The sequence below is a fragment of the Melanotaenia boesemani genome, chromosome 18 (genome assembly GCF_017639745.1).
Source record: "Melanotaenia boesemani isolate fMelBoe1 chromosome 18, fMelBoe1.pri, whole genome shotgun sequence".
Classification (NCBI taxonomy): domain Eukaryota; kingdom Metazoa; phylum Chordata; class Actinopteri; order Atheriniformes; family Melanotaeniidae; genus Melanotaenia; species Melanotaenia boesemani.
Window position 1 is genome coordinate 14,250,555 of NC_055699.1, and position 11,696 is coordinate 14,262,250.

General features: G+C 38.2%; 2 protein-coding genes and 4 non-coding genes across 6 annotated transcripts; all 6 read right to left on the reverse strand.

The window, feature by feature from the left end:
* Window positions 1-2,214: 2,214 nt before the first annotated feature.
* Window positions 2,215-5,847, reverse strand: si:ch211-171b20.3. The gene is made up of 7 exons (XM_041969025.1): window positions 5,292-5,847; window positions 5,153-5,198; window positions 4,288-4,382; window positions 3,863-4,001; window positions 3,292-3,399; window positions 3,136-3,191; window positions 2,215-2,944 (listed from the first exon to the last, which is right to left on the reverse strand). The coding sequence occupies exons 1-7, from the start codon at window positions 5,485-5,487 to the stop codon at window positions 2,805-2,807; spliced, it is 780 nt and encodes a 259-aa protein (XP_041824959.1). The 5' UTR covers window positions 5,488-5,847; the 3' UTR covers window positions 2,215-2,804.
* Window positions 5,848-5,993: 146 nt separating this feature from the next.
* On the reverse strand, window positions 5,994-10,789 carry rpl7 (ribosomal protein L7). The gene is made up of 7 exons (XM_041969026.1): window positions 10,724-10,789; window positions 10,123-10,222; window positions 9,864-10,030; window positions 9,367-9,504; window positions 8,165-8,274; window positions 6,372-6,587; window positions 5,994-6,020 (listed from the first exon to the last, which is right to left on the reverse strand). The coding sequence occupies exons 1-6, from the start codon at window positions 10,735-10,737 to the stop codon at window positions 6,379-6,381; spliced, it is 738 nt and encodes a 245-aa protein (XP_041824960.1). The 5' UTR covers window positions 10,738-10,789; the 3' UTR covers window positions 5,994-6,020; window positions 6,372-6,378.
* Window positions 6,239-6,331, reverse strand: LOC121629380. The gene has a single exon (XR_006008371.1). It is a non-coding gene; the product is annotated as a small nucleolar SNORD12/SNORD106 (small nucleolar RNA).
* LOC121629381 lies at window positions 7,974-8,065 on the reverse strand. The gene has a single exon (XR_006008372.1). It is a non-coding gene; the product is annotated as a small nucleolar SNORD12/SNORD106 (small nucleolar RNA).
* Window positions 9,121-9,212, reverse strand: LOC121629388. The gene has a single exon (XR_006008378.1). It is a non-coding gene; the product is annotated as a small nucleolar SNORD12/SNORD106 (small nucleolar RNA).
* On the reverse strand, window positions 9,574-9,665 carry LOC121629382. Its single transcript, XR_006008373.1, has one exon. It is a non-coding gene; the product is annotated as a small nucleolar SNORD12/SNORD106 (small nucleolar RNA).
* Window positions 10,790-11,696: the final 907 nt, after the last annotated feature.

Genomic DNA, 11,696 nt, shown 5'->3' on the forward strand with positions numbered 1-11,696 from the left:
ACAGCAGTTGCGAACAAGGCTAGCAGCTAGTTAGCTTAAAAAAAAGAAACAAGAGACAGCTAGCATGATTTAAAAAGGTTAATACTTGCTAAAACTTTTAAACCTCACTTAAGAACCTCTATTGGGTTCCTGGAAGCTGCTCAGAGCACTTTTACTTTTACACCTCAGATTTTGTTTGGATTAGCTACAACAAAAGAGATGCAGGAGTAGCTTTAAAGTTGCTTGTAGATGGATTTGGAAGTCAGACATTCTACACATTTTACCCTTTTTGAAAGTAAGACATCAAAAATCCTTTAAATGTACTGCAACATTTACTTTGGCAGATCCAAATTAAACATTTATGTTGGAGCAGTTCATGTACACAACTTCTGTTTGTGCGGCTGCACATCAAACAAAATCTAAGCGACATTTTTGATCTCATGAAACACTGATCACTGTTCCAGTGCTTTTCTCTCATAATGACCCAAACATATTTAGGGCATGTTTGATCTGAAGTGTTGGCAAAGTTGGAATTTGGCAGGCAGGCCACATTCTCTGATCCCTGCTGATAAAGTCTACTGGCATAACATCAAGTCAGGTGAAACAGTAACACATCTAGCTTTTCTTAACCATTGGCAGAATCAGTTACCTAGAAATTCTCAAAGTAAAAAGACACAAATTTGGTTGCCTAATTTAAGCAACAACATGACCATCAAAGTGTTTAGTAAGAATTATGGAGTGATACCTTGATGATTGTTAACATCCGGATTTTTACATTACTTTCAGAATCCCTATCATAGCTGATTTAAATAAGAACTGTACTTTTAGTCTCAGCGGTTAGAGACTTCTGTGAAGCTACAGTGAAACGATAAACCGCTTGTGGGCAGGCCCCAGAACAGGTCTTATTAAAGACCTCATTGTTGACTGTTTGTTCCAGGTCATTTTGTTTTACTATACTTGAAAGGGACTGTAAAAACCCTGGAAGAAGAGGGAGACCCAGCCTCCGTTTGAGCCTGAATACAGACCCTTCACTTAGCTTGAATAAGGGAATGGCTGTGTTTCTAGGTCACTGTGTTTCTCTGAAATGAACACCTCCATCCAGAGGGAGGGAGAAGCACAAACAGCACCTGACATTTGACAACATCTTATTTGTATTTAATAGGGAGCTCCAGGATTTGCTTAAACACAGTTGACAGTTTAGTTTCAGAAAGATATCCAGCCTTTGTTGACTATACTCTCTCTCTCTTTTTTTTTATTTAATCAAACAAAAATGTCTCAAAAAGAAAAAAAAGGTGAACAAAAAAATCTTTGATTTCTCATTTGTAAGTCTTTTTGTTCACCACAGATTGATCATCTTTTGGCCCATCAGCCTCCGGTCTAAATGATCTCTGTGACAGACTTAAGATGTGACCATCTTGATTTCATTTCCACATCATTTTCAGCTAGTGGTAGCAAACTTACACACAAGTGAACTGAGCAGAACAACCACAACCACTTAATTTTAAACATGCATACAGCTACATTTGACAGTTTAGATAAATCTCCGATTCCCATTTCCTCTATTTTATAAATATAATTTAAAACAACATCAGATTTACTCACATTTTCTAACAGCTGGTAAAGAAAACCTAGTTAATAATTAGACAAAAATATTTCAATTGGCAGAATCCAGTATAACATTTTGTAAACAGCAAAAGCACGAGAACCTTTGAAATTAGTGATTAATTCAAAGGTAAAATCAGACTAATTTGTTCTCAATAGATGTTTTATTCTACTTGTGACCTCTTGTTCATATCACAATAATAAAGATACTATGTGCTCAGTTTATTTAGGGTTGTTTTTCTGGGCATGAAACAATTTTAACCAAATTGAACTGATGAGCAAATATCTAAATAGAGCACAAAATGAGCCTCAAATGTAAAATGAAGCTTATTTGTCTCTAAACAAAAGACAGCTGCCATGACTGCTGTCTTTGTCAAAAACAATGAACAAGACTATTCAGAGACATGAGTCGCCCCCCGTATAGCATCAAAACAATGAATTATGTGGGAAAGTACCACATTCTGGGATCTGGGGGCACATTTTTGTTTCTGTTTTGTAGACACAGAATGCAGATAACATTTCATCGAAGCTTCATAAGCCCTCTGACTGTTTTGGTGGTCGATATGTACGTTTCAGATGCTGAGTGAAACTTCCTTCATTAGTCTGTGTTGCAGAAGAGAAAAAGCAGAGCTATTTAAAATAACAAAAATAAATTTATTTATTTTAGGAAGACATTTAACAAGGCACAATAAGGATTTTGTTCAACTATGCAGTATGTACATATACTGGATATTTTACTTACTAAACAAAGCGGAAATATGGATTTGAAATGTCTGCTGTAATTCGAGACTCAAGCTGGACAACATTCGCAGCATACTGATCATACAGAGAAACGTATGGCAGTGTTACTAAACAACCATTACAAGCCATTTGAAAGTTGAATAAAATATCTCTTCATGCAGATGTTGGGAGGAAACCTACCGACAACTGTGTGCCAGGCTAGAGGATATTTACTTAAAAGGAGTCACCGGCATGTATTGTTAACGCAAACGCTGCAATTTACCAGTCAACACTACTCGTAATCACTGGAAAAAGGGTCAGGAATCCCAAAATGTGAAGATCAGCCATGCCAAGCAGCTGACCAATATCACAGAGGACAAACATGCAGTCAGGACCAGCCACTGAAATGAACAAGGTGCCCTCAGTGTTTTAATTTGTTCAGATGTTGGCACAGACTCAAACGTTTTTATCCTGGACTGCTGGGATTCGGAAGGAGGTGATTGTCAGGATGGAGGTTTTCTAGATTTCCTCATTTTCTTGAGATTTTCTTGTCTCACTGTCTCCCCTTCCAAAGAAGATAGTTCGGATATTCGGTGGATAAAAGAGCGAGGGGCTCCGATCATTGGGTCCTGATAGGACTGGCCTGCATGGAGGGAAGCAAGAGGAAGAGAAAGAGATGGGAAGAAGATGGTTAAGTTTTATTTCTTTTATTACTCTATGATATATGAGTAGCATAGAGTTGTCGATTATTATATGGAGTCTGACCATACATAAAATCATCAAACCATCTACTTAACTCTTTTAAAGTTTTATGCCATATCAATAATAACTCACTTTTCTGATTGTCTTTAACAGTCATTGGGTGGTAGGTTGGATAATTCACCTTAGGCCTGCAGAGCAGAGGGACAGCAGAGGTGGCAAAGGTCTGAGAAACAATTGAGAGAACCATTGATTGCTGTGGTAACATTTAATTTAGAAAGCCAAAATTACCGGCTGAGCTTGGAGTTCGCCACTGTGAAGGCATTTCTGCCATTCAGGACTAAAGTGGTGGGAAAGAGGATGGCTGGACTGGTGTTTACCTCATATCTTCTGGGGTAACTGGAAGACAGATATAAAAACATGACAGGTATACTGCCTGACAATTTAACTGATCTGAAGCCTCAAGGAGAGGGTGGAGACAGGTATGGCTTCTCAGATTTGAATAAACAGCCAGTGAACACCTGAACACCTATAACATAAAATGATCATATTTGGCTTTTTTTCCATCAATTTGAAGGGAATTTTTTTCATCACTAAATTGTCACAAAAGACTTATAGAATCAGCTGGTAAGTTGTATTTTTAAAACAAATATTGTTGTAAGTCTAAATATGTGTGTTTTATAAGTTAATTGACAGGAAACGTGGCCTCTGATCTGGTGCAGGTCCAATTAAACAAATAAAGGACTGCCTGAAGAAAACAGACAAATCTGCAGCAGCTCCTCTTGAACTGTGCAGCTGTCTTTGGAAACATACAAGAAAAATACAGATGCATAAAGTTGTTCGATGTTAATCTGCTGATTACCCGAGGGTGAAGGGCTGCCCTGCATGGCTGCGGGACAGCTCCTTGGAGAGATTGAAGGGATGCAGGTCAGCAAGTCTGTGTACAGGGTAGTCTCTTGGCAGTGGAGGAATTGCGGTCCGGGTCCTCTCTAACCTCACACCTAATCAAAACATCAGGAAGCCTTTCAGTATATATGAAAATGATATCCAATCATTCTCAAGGGAACATGGCAGCCAAGGGTAAAGTTATATGTTAATGTTACTTTCAAGGATCTTCTGAAAGGGAACTTTTGCTCATTATGCATGATGACAACTCCCTCTACTGGCAATCCTACATACCAGCCACAAGTCTTAAATTGCAGCAGTTTTTAATGTGAGATTAGAAAAAATCCATGCATCTCCTCGCAGCTGTAACTGGGAATGGAAGCCTGGTCATGCACCTCTTACATGATTTATCAAACAGGAAGTGCCTCCCACAGTTGTCCGTCTCTTGAATAATGTTCTCTGACTCGAGTTTGTTGTCTTCAGGTAAGTTTGGTGTCCTACATAGATAGGAAAAAGAGAAACAAATATAAGCACATGTTGATATTAATATTGAGAAATCAATCAATAATAAGGATACATACATTTAGGTCTGAAAATATTTGGGCACTAACGCTTTTGTTACTTAAGCAGAACGAATTCAACTAACAGTTTAACAGATGCGTTCAGTTCAGACTCAGTTTTTATGTATTGGTAGGGCCATCCATACTGACCAACCCATGATTACCCAAGTCAGCCATGACAAGAGAACTTCACCAGAGAAAATGCAGAGGTTTCGCCGTAATGTGCCAAGCATTGACAAGCCTTGAGAACATAAATGTCTGGTTAGACTTTTGTCTTAAATGTTTAAAAGGAAGACCAGCTCTGAAGCATATTTTTGGACAGATGAAGCTAAGCCCAATGCACACGATCCAGAGCATGCATCATCTGTTAAATACGGAGGTAAATGGACTGTTCTTAAATAGCGATTTCTAGTCGTGTTGGCCATTCAAAACGCGTCACATTCACGCACAGACAGTACTTCTACCATGAAGTGCTTTGCTCCACCACGCACATTCGCACCCTGATAGACACATCGGGACGCAAGACGAGATTTAATGTCTTGCTCAAGGACACTTTGGTGGGGAAACCTGGAATCGAGCCACTGACTTTATGCTCTTCCTTATGAGCTACATAGGAAAAGTCTCACTTTTCTTGTGTACCACAATAAATGATTGAATCGTGATGTGATATTTGTCTGACTTTTGAAATAAATATGTTCAAATCTTACCCTCCAACTACGAATCCGCTCAGCAAGGTTTTACCATCCCTGTAGCCTGCAACACAAACGGTGCTCAGTGCTCATTTCAAGTACCGTTAAGCTAGCTGCCTGTATTAGTTATGTATATTCATTGCTGGCGCTGACTCACTGCTCAGTGGTTGCATTACAGGAAACTTCATTTGATTTTGCCTGAATGTTGCTCGTCCTCCACCTGCTCCCATCCCGAAGGTCCTGTACGTTTGGTATCCAGGTGCATCAGGGCCGCGCTGGCTGCAACTCGAGCTACCCTCGGATATTAAAGTCTTTGCGGTTGGTATCGATGCGTTTACCCTGTAGGCCATCATGTTTGAGTTACTGCCTAAATATGTACTGATATTACCTTACTATATAAATAAACCCCACCATGGTGAAATGTTACTTGGTTAACGGTAGCTATCCCTGAGAAGTAAAGCTAAGCTGCAGCTTGCCGTGGTAAAACGCAGCCGAGTCGCTGCGTCACCATGGAAACAAGCCTCATCATTCCCCACAAGTCTCTTTAATGTGAAGTTCATCACCCGAGAATATTTCATTTCATGTGAACATAGCTCTGACCTACAAAAAAAGCAATTTCTATGTTATACATCATTTAATTATTTGACATGGCAGCCATTTTTAAAGCCCAACAATTTTAATTACTAAACTATTCCATCCTTAATGTGTCTGATCTTAAACCTTTATTCTAAATGTGAAAATAAAATGTTTCCAATTACTGTTGAGGTGTTTGGAGATTTAACTATGAAAGATATTGATTTCAACTGACATGATGCAGAAACACAATGAAAAGGCAAGACAGGTATTTTCCATGTTTTTATTGTACATTTTTGAGTCCTTAGAAAACCTGAGAAAACAAAAGAAACAAAAGAAAGGACATTGTTAAAGAGGTAAGTCCACATACTTGCCATTTAAGCTATCAAACATGGTTGGCTGTTGTATTCAGCAGAAACAATGCGACCACTTTCAGTCATTAAAATTATTTAGACTGCATCCAGTCACTTCTCAAATTTAAGCAAGTTAATTTGTCCAATGTTTGGAAGTTATTTTGAGCTCAACAGCTTAGATGTGGTTTCAGACATGATTGGCTTATTTACAGCTGATTTTCACCACAGTCGATAAGATGGGGAAAAAAGAATATGCATCATTAACCACATCTCTGAAGTTTCAAGACCTGCATGTATGTCTTATAACTCACCATAAATTTAGTTCATCCTTCGGATCAGTCTGTTGATCTGGTCCTCCCTGTTTCCAGCATCACCTCCCTCCACAAAGTGTGTGGTCTTCTTGTTCATACCACCACGGGGTGATGACAGCTTGAAGGGCCACAGGAAGTTGTTGGCGGGTTTGAAGTTCTTGCCAACTGTGTAAATCTCATGGATGAGGTCCTCCATGCAAATAATGCCATACTTGCCTGCATATTAAAATGTAATGAGTTTAGAAGTGCATTTAACCAAATCACCAAAATTTCTTTCCAACTTATAATTAACATCTGAACAAATTGATGGACTTTGTCCACAGTTGCTCCTCACACAAGAAAATCACAAAGTGAGGCTTTCTGCTGGACATACACTCCTCCAGCTGAAAATGAATGGAGGCGGCAAAAATATGACAATTAAATGAGTTTTTTTGAAAACTCTCCCAGGAAGGTGAAGATGGAAACACTCAGTCCAGCAAGGAGCAGCTGGAATATTTCTCCTGCTCTCTTGTTACATCTTCATGTCCATGACGAGAACACGCTCAGCTAAACAATCTACATCACTTACACTTTATATATACACTTTAGTCATTTCCGAGACATATTACGGCTTAAAATGGATCCAGTTTTTTGTAGGTTTTTATTAACTTCAACACATTATCTGAGATCTGAACTTTAGAGCCTCCACTGAGCAACACTGTCCTCATCAGGACATTTCAAGTTGACCTTTTCTCTCCTGAGTGTTTTTAATCAAAGCATTTGGGTCATTATTGGAAAAATTAACCTGAAATGATGTTTAAAAAGGCAATGAGGCTTCATCACTGAGTGTAGCTGTCAGATGTTTAAATTATTTAAGTCATTATCAGACGTATTATTTTTACATTGTACTGCTGTAATAGGTAGGGCACCTGCTACAGCCAGAGTTAATACATAATTCAGAAGAGCTCATTTTAAGGTTGCTGAGATTTACATCCTGTTTATTAAACCTGTATGCAAGTTACACGTATGAAACTGAAGGGTCAAAATACACTATTAGTCTGCTTTGTTCCATTCATCTATGATCCATCAGGCCCTCATTGATGGATGGACGTTGGGTCAGGTCAGCACAAAAACCAAACCATGCTAATCTGAACAACAAAGGTTCTGGACTGTTAACTGATGTGTTTATACACGGTCTTGCCCACTGATATTTCAGAGATTTTTCTGGGTACCTAAGTGAAAATCTCCACAACTAGAACATTTCAGGACTCCAGTGCGAGTGCAAAAGCAGCTTCAAGCAAACTGATGTAACTAGAAATTGAGAAAATGTATGTAGACAACATCTGGGATAGCTCTAGCTTCAGTGACCATTTTTGCATTAATACAAAACAGCAGTACAATAAGTTTTAGAGAATGCTGTTGCTGGGGCAACAAAATGGGCGTGGCTTATATTTTGGTATATTCATACTTTGACAGGCTGAATTAAAGCCTTGCAACTTCCTTCGGCTCAATCTTGTTATAACTTCAGTGTATCTGACCCCTGTAGCTCCTCAGACAACAGTTGATTCTTTGATACACTGTTCATGTAGGGCTCCATGTCAGTACAATTAAGTGCTTGACTAGCATGTGGTTTCAGACACAACTGGCAAAGTATGTTTTTTTTTTTCACCAAAGTCGATAAGACGGGGAAAAAATTGTGCATCATTAACCACATGAAGGTCCAGGTTTCAGTCTGAAACCGTTAAGTCATTTATTGCTCATTAACAATAAAATAGTTGTATTTGGAGTATAATAAAAAAAAAATGTTATCGTACCGAGGGCTTTCTCCACCAGAGCGTTGTCTGTGAGGGCAATGCGCTGTTTCCTCATCCTGCCATGGCCACGTTTGTAGATGAGCTCACGCACAGACTTCAGGTTGGGGTATCTGAGGAAACCAAATGAGTTCAAAATCAAGTCTTAACATGCTTTACTACAACACTGACAATCTTTACAAATTTCATCAAGTTGACATCTATACAAACTTGCCAAAATCTATGAAATGTCAAAACAATAAGCACTGACGTTTAGCCATAAATTTCTTTTTTTCCCCCACTATGTTGAGGTATTTACAACCTGTTGAAGAAAATAACACTAAACACATCACTTCACAACATGTTTCAACCAGAAAACAAACCACTGCTCAAATGACAGAGCAGTGGTTCCTCACCTGTGGTCCCCAACCCCCTAAGGGATGCACCAAATTCAAAGACTGTATGCAAGAGCTTTACGCCATAGTACTTGTAAAAATCAGAATGGTAAAAGCACAAAATGTTAATATTTACTTCATTATTAAATATCTATGAGGATAAAGCACTAGTTCTGCCCTCATAAGTACAGTGGTCGTGTTTTTTTTTTTTTTTTTTTTTATTGCAGAGATAAGAAAAATTCCTCAATGAGTCCATTTGCAATTCTTCAAAAACAGCTGACTGTTTTCCATTAAAACAACCTACCTTGCACACACATCCATTTTTGACAGGGAGACCAACAAGCAAAAAAAGAGTTCCAAATCACACAACAGGCCACGATGGCCTCAACGGTCCAAGTTAGGGTCCAGAGTTAGAGGGTAAGCAGGTGACCCAAGCTCAAAAGGGGGTGTGTGGTAGGGCAGATATTCAAGCCACTACATTAATTTATGCGTAAATCTTGACCTAATGACACATTAATATTGCTTAACATCTATAGATATTACAAATGTCAAAATTTTGACACCATAAAGAAAATAGCATCATGGAATGTGGTTTCAGACTAAATTGGCTTAGTTTTAGCTACTTTTCACCATGGTCGATATGACGGGGAAAAAAGTTTAGCATCATTAACCACAATCCACACTAAGGGAGGAAAAATAAATCTACTTGCTTACTAACTCAGTCTATATACTGTCCTTGATTACTTAATTTCTCTTTTAGTCAAAATGTCAAAGCAAAGTTAAGTACTTTTTTTCTTATTAAGCAGCTACATCTACCAATGGCAACCTTACCCCCAAGCAATGTAAGGCTCTGCAATCCTAAGCATGTTGATTGAAGCCTTGTTCAGCTTGACAAACACACCATTGAAGATCTGGCGCAGACGGAGCAGCTGCAGAACTTTGCGGACCTTTGGGCTGACACCGTTGATACTGGAAAAACAAACAGACTGCATATTAGTACATTAACAAATCATTAAGAGCTTTCTAATGGCAGTGTTGACAGTGGTTTCAGAAAATAATTGGCTTAAGATATAAATCTGTTTCACCATGGTCGATAAGTCGGGGAAAGAGCATGCATCATAAACCACTGAACCATAATTACAAACAGTATATTTGCATGAATTGCTACTTAAACCCCATGTGGCTTTTCTATATGTGAAAAGCAGACAAATTATAACCCTTTACAGGGATTAAATAAAGTCTGGGGCAACGCTACGACACTTCACAATTTCAAACAGCATGAATTAAATTCTCAAAACTGTAGTAATCCATAGAAAATGAGAACTGACCCTCTGATCCTGATGACAAAGGCCAGCTTGGGCTCAGATGGAACATAGAAGTTTCCCACTTTGCGAGCCATTCGGGCTAGGCGGATCTCGCGCCTGTACATCTCCCTGTACTCCTTGTGGTACTTCTCTGCCCTCTTGAAGATCAGTTTCCGGGTCACTTTGCGGACCTGAACAAAACAATACATAGAGGTAGTTTATGAGTCTATATGGGCAACTTCAGTCATGCCATAGTAACATTAAACTACAGTCATGTACTTGCCTTTTTCTGGGCCAGTATCTTCTTCACACGAATGGCTTTCATGGAGGCGAAGGCCTTTCGCCTTTTTAAAAGGCTCTCAGGGACCGCGGGAACCTTTTTTCTGTCAACAGATTAAGAAGTTAGTAGCAATAAGATACTGTGTTAACAGTATCAACGGTGCTAATAGCTTAACTGCTGAACTGACGCATCTCATCCTCGCGGCTGGTAAACTGAATGCTAGCTTGCTAGCCTTATTAGTAGCCGGCTTCCATTAAAATGAGCATTTCTTAAAACAGTTAGACGTCACTAAAGTAGAAGGTCTCTGTAAAGGATTCTGACAACCTAATATTATATGCCAGTCTTTTTTTCTATTTATCGAGCATAGAAACAAGATTACAAAACCTTAAGGAAGCTGGAAAGACAGCCATGTTGTACACTGCTGTATGGATTCAATCTATGATTTCTGGTGAGCATTACATCAGTAAATGTTCATCATCCTTAACAATACTACCATTAATTGGATGTATATGAACTAAAAAACTAAAGAGCGCGGCAAAATGTTGAAATATGTCTATTTCTTTACTAGATGTGTTTAGATTTCAAGACAGAGGCAAACACTCACTCTGCGTCCGCCATTGCGATCACCGAGAAAGAGAATTTTTCTTTTGCGCATGTGTGCGATAAAGCATTTAGGACCTTCACTAGGTGTCTTCCTCACTGCCTGACTGGTATATTTCTCTTTCTTGTAAAAAGTTCTACTACAGTGATTTTAACTGGCCAATGAATGTTATTATTATTATTATTATTATTATTATTATTATCATTATTGTTATTATTATAGAATAGAATAGAATAGAATAGAATAGAATAGAATAGAATAGAATAGAAATACTTTATTAATCCCTTTGGAGAGTCCTCAGGGAAATTTGGGTACCAGTAGCAATACAACACCAACAGTAAAGCAGGACAAGCACAAGACACAATATATACAGGTACAAAGCAAAATAGAGGCAACAAGGTGCAAAAAAAGCACAAATAGAATGCAATAAATAACAATAACAACATAATAATATTGTTATTATTATTGTTATTGTGATAGATAGATAGATAGATAGATAGATAGATAGATAGATAGATAGATAGATAGATAGATAGATAGATAGATAGATAGATAGATAGATAGATAGATAGATAGACTTATTCTCTGTTGATTTGTGTATGTCGTACAGGCACAAATCTGTACAACATACAGAAATCAACAGAGCAAGATTATTATTATTATTGTTGTTATTATTATTATTATAGAAAGCATGCATTTTAACATATGCGTATATTACCATGTTTTCGGTGCAGTCTGGATTATTATCAAATTAAAGTATAAAGTATATTTAAAATTATTTTCCTTTTTAATCTCTATGCTTCACGTATAATGGTTATGTCTGCAGTAGTCCAGCGGAGGGCGCAATTACCTAACATACAGCAGGATCAAGAAGCATCTGTAGCGATTAGCAGAATGAGAGCCGGTCTCATTCAAATGATAACCAACATGCATATTCCTGTAGTCACTGTGATGGTTATGAAAGCTAATCCATTCG